At 46.3% G+C, this 24,866-nt stretch overlaps 1 protein-coding gene across 2 annotated transcripts; it reads right to left on the reverse strand.

Annotated features, from left to right (window-relative positions):
- Positions 1–454: 454 nt before the first annotated feature.
- dhx15 (DEAH (Asp-Glu-Ala-His) box helicase 15) lies at positions 455–23,034 on the reverse strand. Of its 2 annotated transcripts, none has more exons than XM_037479702.2 (14): positions 22,854–23,034; positions 21,171–21,501; positions 19,840–20,033; positions 18,671–18,830; positions 17,526–17,744; positions 14,088–14,255; positions 8,770–8,856; positions 8,251–8,400; positions 7,673–7,781; positions 4,372–4,563; positions 3,230–3,352; positions 2,926–3,116; positions 1,911–2,080; positions 455–1,116 (listed from the first exon to the last, which is right to left on the reverse strand). In XM_037479702.2, the coding sequence occupies exons 1-14, from the start codon at positions 22,856–22,858 to the stop codon at positions 999–1,001; spliced, it is 2,217 nt and encodes a 738-aa protein (XP_037335599.1). In that variant the 5' UTR covers positions 22,859–23,034; the 3' UTR covers positions 455–998. The 2 variants fall into 2 exon arrangements, with proteins under 2 accessions (XP_037335599.1, XP_037335598.1); XM_037479701.2 differs by lacking the exon at positions 22,854–23,034 and adding an exon at positions 22,693–22,828.
- Positions 23,035–24,866: the final 1,832 nt, after the last annotated feature.

Consider the following 24,866-nt stretch of genomic DNA (forward strand, 5'->3'; position numbering starts at 1 on the left):
TAAAAAAAAACCTTCACAGGCCTCTCATCCGGTTAGTCGGACTCTTTGTGGAATTTACGCTCCGCCACTCACAGGCAGCTCGTCTCGTTTACGTTGTTGACCCACGGAATGAGAGGGGAAAGTCTGTCCGAGCTCGTCCAGCTTTCCTCTGCGCTAAGGACTTCTGGAAAGTTTGCAGTTGGGCGCTACATTTACGAGCTCAACCTCAGGCGAGTTGTCCCCTGGCCGCCACTCCGGTGACGTTCCCCATTGACTGGATTAATGCCTCCCCCAGGACCGCGAGCGTTACCCTCCACGTCAGCGGCAAAGACACAAAGCAGTGCGGCCGGTAACAGGCTCCGGCACAGCGGGGAATTCACGAGGACCTTCTTCCGAAATGAACATTTCCTGAGGAGCCAGGAAACGAGCTGAATTTGGTGTTAAGTGAAAGGTTTATGCACTGACTATCTGGTTATTTTAACACTGACACTGGGAAAAAGGTTTTATTACAAAGTCATCTTTATTAAGTTGAACAGCGACAGGAAGTAGTGCCCCTCTTCGTAATTCCATGACAAGACCACAATCCATTATCCCCGCATCATAACAGTATAAATTATATTCAATCAAAACGTGGGATCGTTTCAGCAGTAAAAGCAAGAAAACAGCAAAGAATCCTGAGCTGGGCCTTGAGAGTATGGATGTCCTTAAGCGGAACGCTAAAAATGTACATGACACATCATGCTTTAAACAGAAATAATAACCAAGTTCCTGACAACCCGGCCAGTCGCGGTCCATTTCTGGTGGTGCTTCTCCCTCGAGGGCTCCAAAGAAATGACACACGGCCGCCATCAAAGGGACACATTTCATCCGTCATCGTGGGATACGTCACACAACAGCACGACAAAAATAGAACTCCAAATTAGGTTGTTGGTGGAATTAAAAAATAAGTTCGGGTTTTACTTTGTGCGGATACCGAGGACGTCGCCGCTGCTGCTGCTGCACACGCAGACCCCCCCCTCTCAGTACTGAGAGAACTCCTTTGATGAGAGTTTTGCAATGATGCGCTCCAACTGTCTCTTTGCTTCGCACTGGGGGAAGTTGCCCATCTCGTAGTACTGCGGGGCCACTTTCACCAGCCTAGGAGGAAGAGCGAGTAAACATTAGTCACAGGAAAATTGTCTTCGCCGTTCCTCCAGATTCACACGGCGCCCGCCAGCGAACGCTCATATTTGATACTTAATTGTCAAACGGTCACAGGGGGGAGTTGGTGTACTGCAGTACGCAATGTGTGGGCAAACAGGCATCCAACTTTGCTTTGTTTTATTGTTATTAGACCAAAGAAGGTGAAACTCATAAAAAGTGTGTTGACTCTGTGCTGCGGGAAGCGAAACACACGAGAGGAGCCAACTTTCGGCTTTAATTAACTAATTAATAAACATTTGTTGACATGTCGCCATCCCTCCAATTAATTGAAAATGGAACATTAATTCCAGAATGCTTTGGCTGATGTGTGTGAAAGGGGACAGAGGCCAGTAGGTGTGGATGTTGCCGTTGCCCATTCGGATATTTATTGACCACACTGAATTTTATTCAGTTTTATATGATTCAAAAAGGTGTTTTTTTTTCTCCTTCAAAAATATCCTCCCCCCCAACATGCTTACCAGAGGTACGGATTCAGCTAAAAATAAAAATGATTCTAATCAAATGAAAAACTAATTCAAAATAATAAGAATAATGTTCAATAAATGCACATGAGTGAGTGATATGTGTGCGGAAATCCAGGGTACTAAATTACAATTAAAATATGAATTGAAAAATATATTTTTTTTATGTGAGTAAGGCAACCACATTAAATAATGACACAGTGCAAAATTCAACCACATTAAGCAACTGTTCCATTTATGTTGGTGATCTTTACAGCACAAACGTACCATTCTGGTTTGATGTCGGTGCACGTGCGGATGTAATTCTTGGTTGTGAGCACAAACTCGTTGTAGAGCACCCACTCGGGCTTGTGGTCCAGCACGGTGGAAGGGTGCAGCTGAACCACCTGGTTGTCTTTGGCGGTCAGGTAATGGCCGGTGCGTTCCAGGTGAGCGATCTGTTTGCACCACGGGGAGAGGAGAGGGTCAACGGATCCAAATCACAGAGGAATACAGGAATTTAACTACGCAGACGCATCCAATTCGGATTAGTTCATTCTTATTTTTCATACAACAGCTGCCTGCTAACGCAAAACTTGTTAGTAAGCGGGCGGTGAGTGATTTCCCCTTCTTTGGAGATGCTAGGTGGAGCCGCGGTGGCTGTTGTGATTAGCCGAGGCAATCAGTCTTAATGAAGGCTGTTCCCAACAAAGACATGGTCTCACACATGCCGCAAAAGCTACAACATGAACCGCAAATTTGTCTCCGAGATAAAGGTTAATGTTGACAAATATTTAAATATTAACACCATAATTCAACTTGACAGGTTGCTTGTTTTCAGGTGGCCCTGAAAATGGCATTTTGCAAAATGACATTTGTTTCCTTACACGAGGCGCAAATTGACTTGATTTCTGTTTATGTGTTTAAAGCAAAGCAGCTCTGTGTGTGTGTGTGTGTGTGTGTGTGTACACTTCTAACGGCTGTTATCCATTACAATTAACATCTTCTTAAAGACTTTTGTTAACCGTGGGTTTGGCACAAAAACACTTATTTTTCAAATGATCAAACTAAAGGGCCAACTTCGATGAGCATTAGAGTGGCACTGGAGCCGGATATAACGACTGCCTCTGCACAAACAACAACAAATTATATAGATTGAAGCCATGATGATATATCGACAGACACGGTAAAGGAAGACAGAGAAGGTGCGGTGAGCAAGTGGATAACAGGCACAGCCTCAGAATACTACTAAGTACAACAACGCTCCGTGGGGGCTTCACAGAGGGACCCGGCGGTGACCGACCTGCATGAAGAAGCCCGTGACCAGCGCCCGGCGGATGTTGGTGTAGTAGTCCCTGCTGTTGAACTCGGTGCTCCGCCGCGGCAGGCTGAAGCGGTCCATGATCCTGGACAGCTGCTGCCGAACGTTGTCTGCCGACATCAGCGAGCGGTAGTTGACGAAGTTCTCGTAGCACCACTGAGTGGAGTCGTGGTCTGCAGGGACGAGATGGGAGCGAGTTAGAGAGGGGGCAGGGGAGTGGGGGGGGGGGGGGGTCGAAGCTCGAGTGGCGGCGATGCCCGAACCCCGGCCGGTGTGCGCCACTTACTTTGTTTGAAGGCGTGGTAGACGTTGAGCAGCGTCATGTGGTCCCCGTCGATGTGGGCGAAGCGCATCTTGGACTCGTCGGCCACCTTCTTAGCCTCCGTGGGTCGGACGAAGCACTGTGGGACTAAACAAGGTTGGTATAGGCCCCAACACAGCCGCCCATAGGGATAAGTTAAGCGAATCCCACTGACAGGAACAAGGCCTCTGCTCAAGAGAGGCACAGAGCACGTCACAGGGCACAGTGTATTGCGAAAAGGTGTTGGCGGTGGAAAAGAAGATGAGGGTTCAAGGGGAGGGATTGGGGGGGGTGGTCTGCCCTGATGCACTACAGTGTGGCCTTAAACGAGACGTGGCGGTTGAAAATCGGTGGCCAAGAGGTCATCCGGAGGACTCTGGTTGTGCCCGTTGACCCTCTGTGAGCTTTCTCTGGATTGCCTCGCGTCAAAACTGCTTAATTGTGACTTTAATGGGCTATGCCTGTGTTTATTGAGCCTCGCGGTCGGGTTGCCGCGGAGGCGCCGTCCTCAGGTGCACCTTTTTGCTGCTTACTCTTAATGAACTCAGCGGGGGGGGGGGGGGGGGGGGCGCCGTTCTGAAACACCTGCTTTAAGTGCACACCACGTCCAAAGAGCTAGTTAAATCCATTTCCCCACTCTCAAAGACCCTCGCACTCCCTTCAAAGGCGTCAAGATTCATCTCAATGAGCAGCATTCTGCTTTGGCAAGCCTAAAGTGCAATTACTGCTGCAGCATGCTGGTGCTGCTCCAGCTACACCTATACATTTTGATAAGACATGTACCCTGCCCTGTTACAGCTGACGCCACTGGCTTTATCCCCCACTTGCTTTATAGTGAAGTTCAATAGGTGAATTTATTTGGGGGAGTTTCAAACTTCGGGGCTGCTGCTGTGTCTATTGTTCCTACAGATTAAGTCGGTTCTAAGTGGAAGTTGATGATGAGGGCAAATCGAAAAAAACAGAACGACGGGTCACAGAATGCAGTGTACATCAAAAGGGACTCGGCAGAAGCCGCGCCGCGTATTTCCTCAAAGCTCACCGGTCATTTCTGAAGCGCGGCCCGTGAGCACAGGAAAGGGAAAGAGTGGCAGCTCAGACCCACACACTTAGCCAGCCCTGAGCATTACCTGACAACATGGCAGTGATTGAGAGGATCTCGTTTGAACAGTTGAATTCACAGCTGGCGATGACCATCTTGGCCAGCTGGGGGTCCAGAGGGAACTCCGCCATCATGGAGCCCAGCTCCGTCAGGTCGCCGTCGTCGTTGAGCGCCGCCAGGTAGTTCAGCAGCTCCAGGGCTCTCATCAGGGTCTCTGGGGCTGCAGAACACAATGGGACAGGAGGGGGGCATGAACAGAGACCTCTGGCCGCAGAAATAATTACTGCAGTTTCGTAGCAAAAACTTGGGAAGAACCTTTTAGGGCCTTTTAAAAATGATGCATCCCTGAATATATTAGAACATTTGTTTGACATCTGAGTCCCCTTAGGCGTGGATTATTACAATGGACGGTTGATTGAGAAGATTGACATCAATCAAATACATTTGGGTTTTTAAGTCTTCAGTTACACCGAAAGATTAATTTGTCCATTATGGCATTTGACATTCTTAACAGTTTGCTTTAATACCCGTGTTACATTTGGCTGGCCCAGTATTTTTCCGTATTTTCCCGTTCGGGTCCTTAAAATATAATTAAATATACATAAATTAAGCAGTTGAAAATAAAGAAACTATGATTAAATTGTAATAATTGCAATTGATGTATTTTTTATCTGTCATGTACTGTCATTGTATTGAAATATAAACTTGCTTGTTGGCTCCGTAAAGGGAAAGTGATTTGCAACCCGGACAAACACATTTGACCTAACAGGAAGCCCAAGGAAAATAACGGGGACCAAACACCTGCTTTACTCAGACCGTAAACAGATGTGAGTTCAGAAAAGACAGAGTAGAACGGTGGCTAATTGGTGGCAGGGAGGTCCATCACAATGAGCACAAAGCTTCCACATGCGCGATAACCAGCGTCACGCCAGACAGAAACTTAGCGGAGAAGTTACCTCGGCAGAGCTCATTTTTCTTCCTCCGCTCAGGCGATCCTAAAACAACTTATGCAATTACAGGGGAACTTTCTACTTAATGCTTCAACACAAAGGCTTCCACTGTGTGGTTGAAAGATTTTTTTTTCCCCCAGATGCAATTATTGACCTTTGGCTCCCGTGAGCTAAAGCCTAATGACCAGTTGCATGTTAACTGAAAATTAGCTTTGCGCGCTGGCTGCCGTGCTCGTTCGCTTTCATTTCTCTCAAGTGCTTCCAAAAAATTCAATTTAAAACAGCAGGCAGGCATTTTCTTATGATTAAGAAATATTGATTCGGGGCATCAAAGGTACTTTTTTCCCCCCCCTTTTACACAAAGTGAGCGTGGGCCACATTTCTTACCACACCAATGGCTTGTGTTGGGCGTTTTTTTCTAAATTTCTCCCCCAACCAGCAGTTCCGCCCTGAGCGGATGGCGCACGCACCAGTGGACTGAAAGCACCACAGCAGACTACTCACTCCACCCTCCCTCCGCCCTTTTGCTCAACTACCCCTGCCCCCCTTAAGTTGGAATGGAAAACACACACACACCTATATATATTATAAACACACACACACACACACGCTCATCAGAAAGTAAGTATTGACCCTCTACACACAAGAATCTGATATATTAACCAAGGGCCAAATCAATGTGACGAAAGGCTAAAGGTACATTAAACCACACTGGCTTAGAAAGGTACTTCTTTGGAAATGTCACGAGGCAAATGAATCCCGCCCAGCCAAGTACTTGTTGTAAAGCGCCACTGATTTCTTTTGGATTTTCTATTTGGTTGGCTGGATCACGCCATCGCTCCTGTGTTTAGGGAGCCGGTAGCCAGGTGGGCGAAGACAGAAAATAAACATTTTAGTGTTCCACAGTAAAAAGGAAAACGAAGGTTCCCGTTGAGAATACGGAGAAAGCTGGAATGCTTCTGACATTTTTACTCATCGGGGAGATGATGCCTAGATCAAATTAATCTGATTGGATATTTAAACATCAAGGAACAACAGGATGAGCATATCTACAGCTTAGAATACAATGCTCATCTACCCACTTATTTGGGCCAAATGTATATCTTAAAACGTATATTATAACCCATCTCAAAACTAATGTAATGCGATTGCGTCACCCTCCGATTGTTAACTCTCCAAAGAAGCCTCTCTGACCTGTGGGTTTGCTCGGAGGTGGGCCTTTGACACAGCGCACCGAATTTGATCCGGTGTAATCGAACGCAGACTGAAAGCAGTCACACGAACTGGCTCGGGAGCTCGTTAGGAGAGACCTTCTGTGCCTCAAAAAAAAAAATTAAACATAATCCTCCCCTTTCCCTTCACCCCCACTATCCCCAGTTTAGACTCAGCAGAGAAGACCGTCCCTGTGTATTGCCGCTTACTCTCACTGTGTGTGTGTGTGTGTGTGCGCGTATGTGTGTGCGTGTGTGTGGGGGAGAGGAGGTGGAGGAGGTCAGTCACGTTCCGCTGGAGGAATATAAAGGGAAGGCAATAGCTTAGGTGATGGTGCGGCTATTGATGTAACCAATTTCATTCTCAAAATGCCGTTTGCCACGGTGGACGGGGAGAGATGGGTTTAATCTCAGAGGTGAGATGAAAACTATATTATGGTGAGAAAAGGGGAGGGAGGGGTGAGGACAGGGATGGGGAAAGGCGTGGTGGTCTCCGCGGGAGCACACACACACACACACACACACACACACTCCCGGAGAATGCCATAACCGTGTGGTTTTTTTTGGCCTACATCCACCTCTTCATTTTGTAAAATCTTCATTGAGTTGAGCTGTGGTTGTTTCATGTACAGTATGAAATCTGGGTTGGCTGTGTCACATGGGAGCTCGGGGGAAAAGGACAAAGCACACATAAAATGCCTTTGGCAGATATCAAATACTGCACAATGTATGTGATATTATTTGATACTGGATGAAAAGCAACTGGTGTAAATGTTCTTCACATTTCTCATGTGCTTTTAACGGGTTTAGACTGATACACCATAAGAAATGTCAAATTTGGATTTGATTTCATGAATGAAATCTTTAAATACATTTTAAATGTTGTTTTGCTTCATGAGAATGTACCGAAAACTCGTAGTGACGCTTCAACAAAAACGTTCAGTGACATTTAAAGTTTTTTTTAACCAACAAAAGATATTTTTAGTTGAGCTCAACTGAACAACATATATACTATTTAAACAGTTAAATGTAATGCAAATTTCTATGGCCTTAAATATGTTATTTTTCAATTCAATACTGTCTACAGGTGTTTCACGTCCACAAGAACCCTGTAAAACATGACTTGAGCACACGGTATAGAGGTGTGTTGAAAATAAGTCACACCAACCTGGTGGGTCCATGAAGTCAAAGTGCACCAGGTCGTCGATGCCCAGTTTCTTCAGCTGCAGCACCACAGAGCCCAGATTGGACCTCAGAATCTCTGGATATGTGTTGTCCTATGCCGGGTTAGAGGGAAGTTAGACAAAGCCAAGGAATAACTCATTACAAATTAATCTGTGCGCTTATTATCTCCTCATGCGTTGCTCATATGTCAACTTGAACAGAGCCCAGGAGTCTGGGGCATGTGAAGGGCTATTTAACTTGTTTGAAAAATTCCCTTTGCCACTCAGCGTGACGTGAAAGAATTAGCCTGTTAAAGTGGAGAGATAGGCCTCCGCAGGTTCATTTGTCACAAGGCGGCGGTTTCGTTCGCATATTTTATGAGGAAGGTTTGAGGATGTGTGGTTAAGCCCTGAGCTCTTGGCTTTATAATTTCAGCTGAACTGGGAATCATGGATTCTTAGTGCAAATATTGCAAAATGAGTTATTTCCCAGCAAAGGAGCCGCGTTAGGGGAATACAAAGCGCCCGAGAATCAAACGCCTCATATCATTTCATTCAGTTTCAAGTCCGCGTCATTTCTTACCTGCATTTCTGTCTTATAGGCTTTCTCTGTGTAAAGGCGGAAACACTTTCCCGGGCGTGTGCGCCCGGCGCGCCCGGCCCTCTGCTGGGCCGAGGCCTTGCTGATGGCCGTCACCAAAAGGGATTCCACTCTGATACGAGGATTATACACCTGAATGGAAAGAGGAGTAAAAACAAAATAGTAAATTAAAAAAGATTTTCCAGAGGAAAAAAAACAATAGAAATAAGGTGCACACTAATACCCTTAATCTACTCTATATATAAAGCAGACGTACTATCCACCACAATGCAACAATGCATGTAGAATCTCTATTGGCAGCCTGTGTATGACTCGGCTTCAGGCTGGTGAAATGTCACAGGAATAAATAATTGGCTTTTCCATCCTCGCTGCTGTCAGGTATGCTCTGCCGTGTTTATCTTGGGATTCTCCGGCAACAGACGCAGATGATCGCAGGAGATAAGAGTGGGGGGTGAAGGGGGGTGGGGGGGATTGGCTGGTGGGGAGAAGGGGGAAGCTAACCTTTTGCTTGGCAAATCCGGGATCAATTACAAACACCACGCCGTCAATGGTCAGCGACGTCTCTGCGATGTTTGTTGACACGACAACCTGTAGGAATGAGAACGGATGGGTTAAGAAAAGTGCCCTAGCGTCACAATGAAACATTTCATTTGGATCTGTGAAGTCACCTTAGCGCAAATTATCTGTAGTGGCCATTTGTCCTTGGGACCAATAAAATACTATGTCAAAGGGCCACCGATGCACCTACTGTTTTGTTTCTTTTACGCAGCAAGAGAGCGGATTGTCCCGGCAAACTTATATATAACATATAATATAACTTGGCTGCCTTTCCTTGGCTGTAGTGCTCTGGCGTGCTGGTAAAAACGATGTGTCACCCAGGTGCACGCTCGTCCTATACCTGGCTATCCCCTTAAATAACCTCCAGTGTGACCCAATCAATTAGTAGTCCAATTACCCAAAAACTATGCAAACTTCATGACAAAAACAAACAGCTTCTTAATATTATATCAACCTAAAGAATTAAACAATAATATTGAAGAATAAATAACTAAATAATAACTGCAAGTTATTAGCTCCCACACCATCTATAAACCTTGGGGTGCTGGCCCCACCAAATCAGTGGCAAAAGGGTTAAAATAAACCCATCGTAGATATGAAAACACTCACGGAGTAGCTTTTGATTTAGAGTTCATCACTGATTTCCCCCGTCGATACCACCAACACATCCCTTGTTCGACTCACTGCGTTCAGGCGGCATTGTGCTTTAATTACACGTATTCCCCACAGTAAGAGTGTTTACATCCGTTCACTTTGTGAAATATAGAGACTGTGGGCTGTACATCTAGTTTTAGAGCTGGCGTGTCATTTATTCTTCTTTTTTTAACAGCACTTTGTCCAAGAAGGAATATTGCAAATACATGCAACCCTTGTGTTGCTGGTGCAGTTTCTCTTTCAATGGGACACAGCAGCAGTTGCTGGAACATTTGCCGAGGCGATGGCTTTGCGGAATGAGCGTCACCGGGACTACAGACATGACGTGATTGGGTGTCAAGTCATAATAACCACCCTAAAATGTCAGTCTTAAAAAGGAGGCACAGGGTTGTGTATGTTGACAGCTCTGGCCATACGGAAATATTTCAAATTAAATAAAGATTTTAAGCCAGGCCACCAAATGGGTCTGCTGTCATGTTCAACTGATAATTGTGGGTGGTTTACTCCAATGCCACAGTGGTATAAGAGTAGAATGTGCAGGAATGTGGGAAGAGCAAGTGAAAAGGAGAACGAGACAAAGGGAAAAGACAGTGAACCGGCGCCATCACCCAGTTTCAGATCCTTCGCTATTACAATTATCCTCTTATGCCTGTGGCTGTCAATGTGAAATGACAAAACTGAGCAGCAAAAGAAAAAAAAAAGAAAAACCAAATGAGTCACATGACCCCGTGGGTCTCTTGCTGTCACCATATACACAGCAGGAAGAGGGAAGGAGATGGAGACAGATCCGTAGCTGCTTTCACGCGAACCATAACCGCAGCCGGGGTGCGTTTCCCTTACATAACTTTTTTTTTTTTAAAGCCGACTGGACGGAGGAACCCTTTTCAGATTCGTCTCGTCGCCGGAGACGGCGGCGGTCGGATCACAGCCCACTCTACCGGCAACTGCCACTCCACTCTCGGCACTCAATACGCAAGTGGGTGTTTGGGAGAAATGCCACACCGCACGTCAATATCCATCCCTCCGCTAACATCTACTCAAGAAGGGGACCAGCTGTGGGGCGGCCTGAGCGGGCTCCGTTGGCACGATCTCGTCTGCTTTCTCGTCCCGACGACGCAAAACCAAACATTTCTCTGTTGTCGGTGCCGATACTGGTCCACAGAACCGATTTTGCACACTTGACACACTTCCTTTGTAGCCGTGCCTCTTCAGCCGTCGTCACGCTGCGAGACTTACAGACCTTTTAAATCCCACCTTTTAAGTGAGGATTTCCCTTGAGCCCGAGTATGCCTGGGTGTTTCGGTATGAATGCCAGGGAGGGCCTTTTCCCACTCATTCAGACGCTGACCTTGGGTAATTCACCTGACAAAAGACACATTCCCCTTAGTATTCAAGCAGCGGAATGGAGAGATGGCAATACACAACTGCATGAAGCTCATCAAACAGGCTGGGCTTGTTTGTGTATTTCTTGGATGAGTGCCTGTTCAGATTGGATTGACATGAAGACAAAACACGAGTTGCTTGATTTTGAGAAACAACAGAAAATAATATGGGCTGTAAATAAACAAGCAGCTGAGCAGTAACGTATCAAAACCAACTGTTCGGATCAAAGACACACGTGTAGCCCATCTTCACAGTACGAGCGTAGCATGTCATCTTCATCCTACCACCCCCCCCAACATTATGCTTAAGAGACGTGTTCCTGAAACATCATTTATCATTTTGAATAACTCCAAATCAAAGTAATTCAGAAGTTGCCGGGCAGTGCTGTCAATCGTTATTAGTTAGGCTGATGTGGCGTCACATCGCAGCGAAGAGCACTGCAAAAGCAAAGAGATCATAACTATCTGGATCAAGCAGGACAACCAACAATACAGGGCATGAATCTATAAAAGAAACATGATAGAAAATTAATGCATGGCTGTGTGCGCAGTGAATAAAACAGGAACAACTATGACGTAGTTTGAGTAGCTGGAGACAGTTTTTATCTAAATCTGAAAAACCACATGACTTCTTATGCTGTCGTCGGTGCCACAACGGCTTACTTCAACCTCCAGCCGAACGGCACAAAAAGGGACTTGGTAGGTCCCGCTTTTGCCTTTCAAATGGCATATATCTGAAACATCCCAGGTTTTATGAAATACAATGAAAACTCGAGTACCAAAGACTCAAACGGTTCCTAAAAAGATTAGTTTATGGGAGGCTTCAGGGAACGGGTTCAGTCCCTGCAGTGGAAAAAAAAGGCCCACAGTGGCCAATAGATACAGAGGAATTACATCTTCACAAAACCTATTAGCCACACTGTGGCAGACTGAAATTAAAGTGGCTGTCCAAAAAAAAAAAAGAAAAGCATCTCATGACAGACACTATATGCCAGCGACTAAACGTCCCAGCAAGGAACGAGAGGCCCGGAGCGCCTCGAGGTCCGCTTTACAAATGGACCAGGTGAGGCTGCCACTGTCTCGCGCTGAGACACAGTCAGTCCTCCGGCAGATGCCGCACATGACAACCTCTCACATTTCATGATCACATGAGTGGCCTCATTGACTGCATTGATTCTGAAGGATTATCCGGGCTGGGGCCATTACGCTGAACGCGGGTCGGCTCCTTCCAGTCTGTTGCTGCGCTGGATAATCCTGGCTTCTTTATCAGTAATATCATTAGAGCATCATCTCTGCATGTTATTTCTGGGTTATTACCTGCAGGAGAGCAAGTGCTATGGCTAACACTGCCCATCTTTCACATCCCCTACTTGGGGATACGCAGCTCTATTGACAAATAAAGCCTTCCCTGCGCCCCCCCCCCCCCCCCACGACTGGGGGAATGGAGCGCGTGCCTCGAGCAGCATCCACGCGCCGCACAGCCGGAGCTCATCGAAGCCGAGACGTGGTTGGATCACGGGTGACATTTAAAGGGGAATATCCCCAAACGTGACAATGTTTAAAAAAACAAAACCCAACACTCATCGCTGTGCATTTGTTGTAAGCAATCTTTCAGGCGCTCAAAAGTAAAGTGAGATTATAGTCTCTTTTTTTTGTAATTAGTCTATTGCTGCCGTGGCTCTAAATGATTAAACTGTTCGAAAAGAGAAGATCAGTGGCTTTCCTGGAGAAATAGAGCAATGACGAACAAGTGCTTTATGTTAATTGAAGGGTGCCTAATGCAGCCGTTAGCATGCGTAGAGGCAGCTGGCGCAACCCTTAATTCTTTTTCACTTCTTCCTCTTGGGGTGGCTTGGGACGACATCTCTGCATTTTTGAATTGATGATCTCACGGGTGGAGGGGAGAGGGAGGGAGGGGGGGGCGACATCGAGTGTGCTGTTCAGAGGCTGAAGTGAAGCTTAAGTGGCGGCTGGTTCAGAGGTGACAGTCACTGAATTCACTTTATTTCCTGAATTAACTTCACCCAGAGGAATCTGGGGGGCCTGGAGGGGAAGTCGCTGCAAGATGTTCACCGAGAGGAAGAACCACCGAATCTGTTAACGATTAAAAACAACGTTTCCATCGCATCGGATTGATGCAAGTAAATTCACAGCGCCCGCAGGTACAAACGCAACCACGGCCCGATTTCATGTCAACATCTCTTTGAACAGCAGACGCAAACAACTCTAACCTGTAACTCGAAGATTTCATCCAACACCGGCTGATAAAGATTTCAAAGCAACTAACGCCACACGCACTTACATACATCATTCAGGCAGAACGCTGGAGGTAACAAATCCATAAAACCGTGATGACTGTCAAATGTTTGTGGGGAAACTCAAAAACACACTCAAAAATTTATAAAAAATATGATCCCTCAATTATTATTTATCCATGTTGAACAGAGCGTTTCAACAGCATTGCTGTGTTTTACTTCAAAAGCCCATTGATTACATTTCTAATACAATAGCATTGCTCATACAATTAGAGAGGTTGAAGCAACGAGTCATTCATCCACACATTCCATATCCGATGTTTGTTTCGATGTTGTTGTCTCATTCACTGGCAGCGATGATGTTTTGCCATTCTGTCAGATCCCAAGCCAACAGTGTGGCAGCACAGGTACTGCTGCTGCTGCTGCTTCCGGTGATGAGCCGGTCTGAATCGAAACTGTCACACAAAAACAGAGGAATTGCCTCGTGTCTGTATCAATAAGCGCATCGTCCACTCCCCTGGGACCGAGTGACGAGGGAACAACGGCAGTAAAAAGCTGTTGTTTTGGGAAATCGCCTCAAGTGGAGTGCACTTCGCGCCGCCTCGGACGTCAGAGGTCTACGGCCTCCTCTCTGATCCTCTGCAAATGCAGCGGAAAGATAAAAATGACTGTGAATGCAGTGGTTTCCAGAGGCGCAGAGGGCGTGAGTAATGCCCCGCTTATAATTTAGAGCAGAGAATTGCATGCTGACAAAAGCAGCATATGTTGTGTGAGTCAGTTCTGCGCTAAAGCTGAGGTAGGAAGAGGTGGTGGGGGGGGTTCCTACCTTCCAGCTCTCTTCCTTTACCCACATTATCCCCCATCTGGCCTTTTTTTTTTTTTAAACCACCAAACCCACTCATCTCCTCTCAAACTCCCCTCTTCAACTCCTCCCCCTCCAAGCGTTTTCACAGCAACAAGGCAGTTATACCTTCCTTCCGATGGCCCCACTTGGTTTGTTGGGTGGGGGCGGCTCGAAGATCCTCTGCTGCTGCTGCGGCGGCAGCGTGGAGTACAGCGGGATGATCTTGATATCGCCGACTTCGGGGCCCAGGTCGTCGACCTCCCTCTTGATCCGCTTGCAGGCTTCATCAATTTCCTGAAAGACGCAAGAGCGACAATTAAGCCAGGAAAGTCAAAACGGCTTCTGAACAACACCTGGCTGAACAATGGCGGCGAATCCGGTCGACAGAGTAACGCGCGTGGGAGGCGGCCGGGGGAACCGTGGTTCCTTGCTACAGTACATTTGTTCTAACAATCGCTCCATCTGACGGAGGAAATTAAACCTGGACTGCAGTGTGCTTTCCCCCCGAGCTCCCTGTGGCTCTGTTGTCAAATGCAGCAATCATGGAAAACATGGAGGGCACACGCACACGCACACAGCCAAGCAGACTCAAACAGGGTTCATTATTCCACAGTGCGGTATCGTTGAGGGGGGGATGCGAGATGAGACTGCAGCACTGATGCATAACCAGCGGCAAATCACGGCAGATCAGTTTAGTGAAGCCGAACGTTCTAGAGCCGGTGGGCTGGCAGACAGACAGCAGACCTGAGCGGCGCGGAGAATAAGAAAGCATGAGAGTGAGCACGGGGCTTAGAGCCCTTTCTCTGCAGGCCCGTTGGAAGACACCATTAAATGCTCTGCAATATGCCTACACATTCCACAGGCACCCCTTGCTTGGGACTCGGCAGCCCATAGACACTTGTGTCACCTGCGAGCATACAACGCTAACATTTTTTTTTTTTTATTGGTACACTTGGAGGTGGTTTCTGGTGTGTGGCCGACAAACCACACGCCAGCGCGTTTCATGTCCCCGAGTAACTCCTGCTGTTAAGAACCATTTCCTTTGTTTTGCTAACAACAATCGTTTATTCGCCATGCAGGAGCGGTTGCCGGGTGCGTCACGCTACACCCTATACTGTTGCACCACCTGCAGGCCCCTGGGAGCAATGCAGCAATTTCTTCGTCAGAGGCGCCGCTGAACAAGAAGCGGATGTATTATCCCAACGCTTAAAGACGGACAAGAGGGCTGCATCGGAGCTCTGTGTGCACACTTATTATTATCTGTCTGGCTTACAAATCCACCCACAAAACTTTTTGTGAAAGACATTTCTTTCCGTTTTCCCTCTCTGAAAGCACACTGTGCTGATATCTGTTGAGGCATGACAGAAGCGGACATAATTTTGCACTGCTGTGTGAAGCCGGTAACCCTTGCCTTGACACGAGAGAGCGCCTTCCTGTTTTCCTTCTGGACTGCAAGTGCGTCATTAGCCCCGCTGTCCCCTTGTTCGTTGCATTAAGTCGAACCCCGCTGATGGCCATGTACCCTTTTAATCAACACACTGACAAGTGGAAAGCGGTAAATCGGAATGGATTGGTGAAATTAGCCCGGGTATTAATAGCCTATCAAGCCTCTGGATGCAGCAGCTGCTATAGCGAGAGAGAGAGAAAAAAGAGGGGGACCTCTTTGCCAAAGTGCTGGAAGCAAGCTGGCTGTCTCTCCCTTAGGGACATCAAGAGAGCGTGTGTCCCTGTGTGTGGACACACAGACACACACAGGGCACTTGGCCAGTGTCGGGAACCTGTCCACCAGCTCTCCCTGCGACCCCAGAAGCAACAATCTACAGCCAAGCTAATAACCAACACATTTAGGCACTCCTCTCGACTATCAAACAACCCTCTCCCCTCTCCTCCCCCTCTCCCAATCCCCATGTTTTGATGTTGGCTGCTGAGGGGGAAGCTTAACCATTACGACTTATCTTTGCTCAACAGCTGTGATAAGTTTCAACTTTCTTGTTTGGAGTTTCGGTTCCATTTGTTTGCGGGTGTGAAACATCTCGCATAAAAACAGTGGAGAGAGGTGTCCCACGCAAGTTTTTTTGCTCAAGTCCGTTATAAATTTAACACCCCGATAGAAAAGAGGCCACGGCTTTGCCTCCCAATCATTAGTCGACATCAAAGTTGCTGGGAGACGGAAGAGGTTAAGAAGCGCTGGAGGGGGCGAGCTGCAGCACCCTTTGAACACCCCTCTCTGCCAGACCTACCACACATTAACTTCTTTAACCCAATTAGGAGAGGGGGGGGGGTGATAACGAACTCAACGTGGGAGTGCTCTGTAATGCCGTAGCTGAGCACGGCGTGCGGGGTGGGAATATAAATCAACAAATTACATTTAACTGAACGAAGAATGTTCAAAACATCGCTCGCAAATATCCCCAGACCTTTTCTACACATTCAGAGAAGTGACTATCAGCGTCCGTAGCCCTGCGAGCAGCTGGGATATACCACTAAATCTGAAATCAATTACCAGCCCTTGAAAGAGACCACTTCAAACAGCATGGCCCCCGATGACTTCTCAACCTTCGTAACAAGCCGCGTATTGATCCCGCATTGGCAAATGAAAACTGACGTAGGTGTCCCGCAACGGTCGAGCTGACGTCGAGTGAGAGATAATTACTGCTAATAAACAACGTGTCACAGGATGTGATTGGGGTGCGCAAAAAGACTAAGAAACTAGAATGGAGAGATTTAAATAAATAAATAAAAGCGTCAATGCTTAAATCCAACATTTCATATTAATCTCCAGAGAAATTTGTGCTGTATTCACACTAGTTAATTATCTCTACAGCCACGAGTAATCACATGGACTGCAACACCATTCGGTCAGAGTGCTGAGAGAATAATCACACCAGCACAGGCAATGTTGGCTCTGACAAGCTTCTCTTGTCCAGTGATCAGGACATTGAGACATTTGTTGGTCCTTTCCCGTTTCCTGTGTGCTCACCCTGCTGTGACCCAATTCATCACTTTAGGCATAAACCCTGCCCTCTATTACACATCAGTGGACAACATTTGCAGGGAGGGAAAAAAATAATAAATGACTTAATTCCAGAAATTTGTGGGAAGGGCAGAATGTGGGTCATTTCTAGTTTTTTTTCCTCTTCCTTTTTCCCTCCACTGTGCAAACCCTGGGTTCCCAAGCAGGCACCCTTGTGCATTAACATCTATCAAACAGGATTAATAAAATCCTGTGCAGAGGCTGCACAAGTGGGCTCATGACACCGTATATGTGAGTAATACAGGTTTGTAATTAGATGAATATACAAACTCTTGGCTTTGTAGATGAATTAAATCGTTGCACGAGTTTATAGCCATGTTGTGGCGGCGGTGGAGGAAACCGTTATTTCTTGAGCATTTGAATCAATTCTTGACTAAATAAATAAAATATATATAACATTCAGACTTCCGAAGTCTTTGAATCCGCCAACCAAATTGCAATCTGTGCATCTCTACTAATGATTATGGTTTTGGAACGACACGCGCAATCCACAAAAGAAACTATCTAATTCAAGAGCCCTGGAGTCGTACCTCTTGTCCGGTGAGGAAGAGGAGAACATCCCCTTCATCCACCTCACACATGTGGATCTGGATCACCGTGCGGATGGCCGCCTCCAGGTAGTCCCGCTCGGGTTCGGGCGTGTAGAAGATCTCCACGGGGTGCGTGCGTCCGGGGATGGTTAGCAGTGGGCAGCTGTCAAAGTACACCTGGAACTTGCCGGCATCGAGCGTGGCACTCATCACAATCACCTGGGAGGACAAGGACACGGGAAGAGAGAGGGAGGTCTGTGAGGGACAAACCTATTCACGAAAGCGATGAGAGGAAAGATAAAACTAAAAAGGAACGACAGCAGAGTGTAAATGTGGCGATTATGGGCGGGAGCACTCAAGTGTAGAATGAGTTTAAGTTTATATGGCTGGATGATAATTAAGGATAAGGACACACACTAAGCGACTAAGGGTGCAACCACTTGCAAAGGAGATGAGCGAGAGCGAAAAGCTGCACAGGGGTGAATGTGGCTTGGAATCGGGATTCAGGGTGAGGGCGCTGGCACGGACCCAAGATGGTGTCTTCGGAACTTGGCATTACACTGAGTCACTGACCTACACAGAGCTATGAGCATTGATAGTCCATGTTCCTGATGTTGGGTACACAATGTTCCCTCCAGAGCCATTAGATAGAGCGCATTAGGATTCTGATGGGAAGCGGCTCTCCCGTTTTCAATCTCAAACATTTTCCAGGGCCAGTGTCTCGGCATTCCGCTTTACGCTCCGCGAGACATCATAATTGCACTTAATCAAGGCAAATTAAACTTTCAAATTTGGAAGGGGATGGGGATGAGGGAGATCAAGGGGTGTGGGTGGATGATCATTCCCAATAACCTAGACCTCATTTAACAGTCGGCGAACAACAATCTAACCTTCGATTACACACTGACAAACAACCCATCATTATCCATCTGCTTTATGAGAGGGATGTCTGGCAAAGACAGCCTATAAAACTTGCGCCTGGCTGTATGCTCTCATCCACACCAACACATCCCAGTCAGTGAATTTACATAAATAGTTGCAATAAAATTTAGAGAAGCGTTTCGTCTTCAAAAATGAATTCACCTGCTATCAATGGATTAAAATACGACCACATTGTAGAAGAAGAAACGCATGTTTGGTTTTACCTTGAGGTCAGCCCTCTGGCGGACAACCTCCTTGAGGACTCCCATGAGGATATCTGTGGCTAACGTGCGTTCATGAGCCTCGTCCAGGATGATGACACCGTAGCGCTCCAGCAGGGGATCATTCATGGCCTCCCGCAGCAACATTCCATCTGTCATGTACCTGGGCAATGAAAAGACGTGCAGGCTTCATCAGGGCAGACAATAGCTTTAGAAATGTACGTAGTGATGACAACATTTCAAACTGCTGCAGTCATAACGTAAACAAAAAGTGTAGAGAAAGCATCAAATTCAAAGGGGATCCCAGAAGATTCAAACGTGTCCTTTAAAGCAAGTTGGTCAAGCATCAGACAACTGAAGTGCACTGTGATCAAGATAATAGAGGTGCAGAAAGTATACAATCACAGTATTCAGCCACCCCCCCCCCCATGAGTATATGGAATAATTGTATATTGTTGCATGTACACAGTTCCTGTTAAGCGAATAGGCTACAATGATGTACTCCTGCTAACAGCTAACATCTCCCCCCGCCCCTCACAAGGCACTGGACTGCGGTTGGTGCTGTCCGAAAGAACAGGAACCTTCAGGTGGAGTTTAATGCGATGACAATCACTGTTTGGGCAAATGGCATAACTTCGATACGGCTTCAGTCATAAAACAAGGATTTACTAAAGTATCAATTCGGGACCATGGTATGCATGTAGAAAGCATTTTTGTGTCTGATGAAATTAAAAAGGAAAGTCGGCTCTGTTGTCGGCTTACTGACGATGGAAAAAGACGGAGAAAAGAGGTTGCGCGAGTGATAAAAGAGAGATAGCGCTGTGAATCGAGAGAAAAAAGATCTTTTGTGATCCTTTCAGACTTCTATTCTAAAGTACAAATCAATAAATCAACCATCAAACACTCAACAGATGATATATACTGTGGAGACAGGCATTCTTAGTTTAATCTCCTTTAGGTTTGTTTGCCTTTCATTTATTACATGCAAGATGCAGTAGTAAATACAGCGTTGTTGCATTGAAAGAAAACCAAGCTATTTTGTTTTGTTGCCTCCCGGAACCTTTGGAATCACTAAAAAGTAGTCCCGGGACTAAAATAACCATGAACTTCCTTTGTCATTGGTTGCTAAGAACATGAGACATGAGGGGAATATTTCTAACCGGCCTACTTACTTGAGTACGGTCTTTGCAGAGCTGCAGTCCTCAAACCTGATGGAGTAGCCCACCTCTTGGCCCAGCATGACGTCCATCTCATCGGCGACCCTCTGGGCGACGCTCATGGCCGCGACCCTCCTGGGCTGAGTGCAGGCCACCGCTCTCTTTGTTCCCGGCATCGACCGCACCATGTCGCCGCACCACTGAGGGATCTGGAAGACAGAATATATATATATATATTTTTTTTTAAATACATTGCAATTCTCTAACTGAAAAACACAGACAGTAGGATGAATGCAGGGCAGATGATGTGGGAGGATGAAAATGATCAGTGGGTGTACAAGTCTTCAAAGAAACGTTTTGCAGTGCTACTACTGCGAGGGAAGGTCTACTATCTCCTGAGAACTTGCCAGAGGTATTCCTGTCAATATTTACTCACATGTTTTTGCGTCATGCGTTAACAGAGAATCAGATAACTGAGGAACTAAGAGTTTGTTAATTCCACTTAATTAAGCTTAGGATTCAGATGAATGCCCTTAACGGGTGATTTAAATCATAGCAGTCTTTGAATTGTCATCCGATCAGAAAAATATGCGGAAGAGAGGGTTTGGAAGGGATACACATTTCAGGGAAAGTGCAAGATGTTATTCGTACTGACAGCGTAGGACCACAATCATCCGAATAAGTTGGGTGGAATGCTCCTATATTGTACATGACACGATTAAGAGTTAATGCAGTTTTATATATTTATTTACAGTTTCCCTGACAACTTTATGAAGAAAAAAAATTGATTAATGATTGATGATTTGTTTTATGACCACAAATGTAGCTCCTATCTTAGTGAGCACGTTCTGCATGAATTTAGTGGTGACGGCAAACTATGCATCCTATGAAGGTCTGTCCAAAAGGGGCGCAATAAATTTGTGGAATACAAATTACTTCTTGCATCAGAGGCAAAAAGCACCGACAAGATTACACCAAATTATTTAAGAAGTGGTTGGAAGATGGTTTGTTTGCCCCTCAGGAGAGGAGACTGCTCAGGCTCAACCAGTAATTTGCTCTAATCTTCTCACTTTCAAATTAAAATAAATTAAAAAAACAGTAACAACTTGAAATGAACTTAACAAGACACTGTGAATCAGTTCCACAGAGGAATGGTTTAAAATTCATCATCTGTTCTTGCACCCTCTCTTTCCTAATGCTACTATTAAACCAATTATACAACTGGATTTCAATTTAATTTGACGCATTCAAGTTAATGTCATTACAGACCTTTTTCATGGGGAAAGATGACAACAGAAAGGCTCCTTTATGTGCTGGAATTGCAAAAAACTCATTCTGCATTGTACCTGTGTGGTTTTTCCAGAGCCCGTCTCTCCCACCAGCACAAAAGACTGGTTACGCATGAGGATTTCAGTGAAGCGCTCCCTGTACTCCCAGACAGGCAGCTGCAGCCGCTTCTTCAGGATCTCATAGTAGCGCGGCGTGTGGGGCAGGTTGGTGAAGGGGTTGATCTTCTGCTGAAATGGGGCTGGCTTCACGAAGCCGGCGCTGCTTGCAGCTGGGTTGTTGGGAACCCCGGCTGACTTCACATCTCTGTCCCTGTCCCACTCCCGGTCTCGAGCTCGGTCGCGGTCCCTGTCCCTCGAACGTTCATCGCAGTCTCGGTCCCTGTCGCGCCTGTGAGACGAAGATGCCCAAAGTTATGTTATGACCAGAGAAAAGCAAAACAAGGTGTAAATGCATGTACACATCGCCACATACACATTAAACAATAGAAATGGAAAAATTATAAAACCACACATGCAAGTCACAGCATCGAACAGATTGTTCGAGCGTATTAGTCAAAAAGTCAAGCATTTTTTGGGGACCTGAATGGCAAGAGGACTGCACATTATTGTGCATCGTTGCAGAAAGCATTCAAGGGTCATGAATAAACTGCACGATCCACAACTTTGTTCTGCTCGTGCAGGAAGAGGCGTTTAATGGCGTCATAAAAAATGTACGCCTCTCTGCCCTTCACGTCCTTGACGATGGGGGAAAAAAACATGCACATCGAATGATGCGAGGCTATATTGTGAATGAATATTATGAATGAATGCATCTTTCAACGGATGCATGCAATCCTCTTTGGGGACATCTGTAGTTTGCCTGTCGTTCAGAGTCAACGCGATGTCAGTTCCAGAGGCAGTGACCGTGAGAGTACTCTCCGTGACTTTGACAACTGACAAGCAGGGACGCATCAACATGGGTCCTCCAAGTCATACAGGCCCAGCAGACCCACGTGGACGCAGACCCACGTGGATCCCCAAACAGAGCTAAGAATCGCAGCTTGTGTCGATCGACTTGGGGCTGTAATTTGAGACATCGCAGTGCATTTTCCCCGGGCAACCCACTTCCGCTATGCGGCTAACACAAGCCTGGCTAGGGGGGGGGGGTTCTGTCCTCGGCTTTTCTTTAACATATTGTAAACACAACATACCATAACATCCACGAACGCACTATGAGACAATGACATAGGCTCGTGAAACGCGTGTCCTTTTTTATTGAAGACACGGCGCCTAAAACTAGCAGCGGTTAGCATGTAGCCACGTGTAATTTAGATCAGAGCAGGCGGGCTGTTAGCTAGCTAGCTAGCTTAGCTAACGTTACTTCGCTGGACCATTGAGCGACGGTAGCGTCCAGCCTGACAACCTAACGCAAGTGGCTGGTTATGTCATCAATAAAACAATAATAAATATATACCGCAGCTGGTGCTAACCCACGCGCTAAACTCGCCACGGGGTTAGCGTTAGCGCGGCTAGCTAGCAACAAGACAACAAAAAAGACGGCAGAAATGGCAGGACGTCTCCTTAGGTAACGCTAACGTACCCCTCAGTAGCTCTCTTTTTGCCGGGCGAATTATCGCCACCCAAATCTAAACGGTGTCTCTTGTGCATCCTGCCACCGGTATCAACCCCGGAGACAGCGCTAATATTTCCTTGCAGATTTGCACTCAAAACACCAGCAAAATGGCGACCGGAAGCTCCTACCTCATCCTTATCCTTATCCTTGGCGAAAACGACTCGAAAGCACTGCTTTGCTGCGCGAGCCGCCGACACCGTTGCGTAGAAGGGAGAACGGGTGCTGGCCTTACTCAGCCCTGCACATGATGCTGCCCGTTGAACTCGCGGTGCCTGCAGAGACGATGCAGTGTTTCGGGGATGCGGGAGGAGGGGAGGGGAGGGGAGGTGAGGGGAGGAGGGGGGCAGTGGGAGGTCTGCTGCCTCTCGGTCCGGAGGATGATGTGCCCGCCAAACAACAGCACGCCTTCGTTGTTCATTTAGTGGCTACGAAAGTTATGGACCGCTTTGTTGTTTTGATTGAAAGTTGTACTGGCCATCGGTGCTGGAGACCCCCTCGAAAGACACCTGCCGTGGTGACGCAGCATCAGTTGTTGTTGTTCTAAAGTTGAGAGTATACCTGCAAAATAGACATGAGAGGCTTGGAATTAATTTTACTGATATAACAGCAATTCATACAGCAAACACTGCCTCCTAAGAGCATAACGGATGAATACACACAATTCGGTTTTGAATAAATGGGCCTCCTTCCCCTTCTTATTTTCCTTTCATTGTTGTTTCTGCTGCCTCCAGGCAGTACTGGTACCCAAATGAATAGGAACAGGTACTTTTCTTGTTATATCAGGACCGTGGTGAGCTTTGTTACTTCTCAGCTCTGACAAAGCGCTAGAAATCCATCTTTCAACCTCGACAATTATAACGTGATGAATAATCTGTCACCGAAGACAATCATTGTCGTTGACGCAGGTAATTACACAGCCCAGACATTGCTAACAAGCTGCATAATGGACAATGGCTCATTGCTTATGGTTGGGGGATTGATGGTGACGGTTAAGGAGAAGTCAACTTTTCAACTAAGTCATAATTCTTTAATATGCAAGGATAATTTAAAACACCATTTTGCCCATACTTCTCTGTCTGTCTCGCTTTCACAGGCTATTAAATTGCAGTCCAAACGTTGTATGAAATAGCTCTGGCAAACACAGCTGCAGAGCTGGCAGTATTAGATTATGGACATTACTAACACTGGGGACTAATCATTTGGAACATTGCTGCATTAACTTAAACTGCAAACCCCCAGCTTTGAAGAACTGAACATAAAATAGGTTTAAAGATGACAATAAGTTAGAAAATATGATGTAGAAAGGGATGCTCTTTATGCCCCTATCATCATTTAGTTTTGTCCATCGCAGCATGAATGGATCAGTGAGGCCCACAGGCCAAGGGATCCGAAATGTTTCAAAGGCCCCTTAGGCCCACTCCTCCATTTCAAGTAACTGTTATTGCAAAAAGTGTAGGAGCTGAGTATTAAAGTAGCAATGTATTGATTTTTTTTGTTTGTTTATTTTGGTCTGGATCCCAGTCAGTTTTAACAATCAATATTCAGTAACTGACAACCTTATCCTCACTTATATTTGTTTTCCTTCATTTATTCTGTTAATTCTGTATATTACGGCTGTACATTTTCATTCAAATACTGAACCTGAGACGCCAGAATGTCAGAGAAAGAGACAAAATGACAACAAGCGACGCTCAAAACAACAAACACACACAAAAGAAAACAGACGCAGGTCATTAAGGACTTGCAGAGCCCATAATAAGACTGGCCCAACCCTAATTCTATTTCTCGGAAGGAGAAGATGGTATCTGCAGCTGTTGTCCCCATCACTGATATCGCATCAAGTCCTGTCAGCTCTTATCACGCTGGACCACCATTTCCTATCTTAATAGAGATCTGACTGTACGTCGTGGTGTCGTGCTGACCCCAGGCGGGGCCTCTCTGCTTATCGGCCGTCCACAAGCTCACGCTTCTCCAACGTCCTGCGACTTCGCCGGCCTCGCTCGCCGGCACGGCCTTTCCAGGTCAGGCTGTTTTTATTGCAATTAGTTTTTTGGTTTTTCGGAAATCTGTAAACAACTGAGGTCAGTCTTAAGGGACAAAGAGCCACTAAATATGTTTATATCTCTAAATGTGGAACTATT

This window comes from Pungitius pungitius, chromosome 1, assembly GCF_949316345.1.
Source record: "Pungitius pungitius chromosome 1, fPunPun2.1, whole genome shotgun sequence".
NCBI classification, from domain to species: domain Eukaryota; kingdom Metazoa; phylum Chordata; class Actinopteri; order Perciformes; family Gasterosteidae; genus Pungitius; species Pungitius pungitius.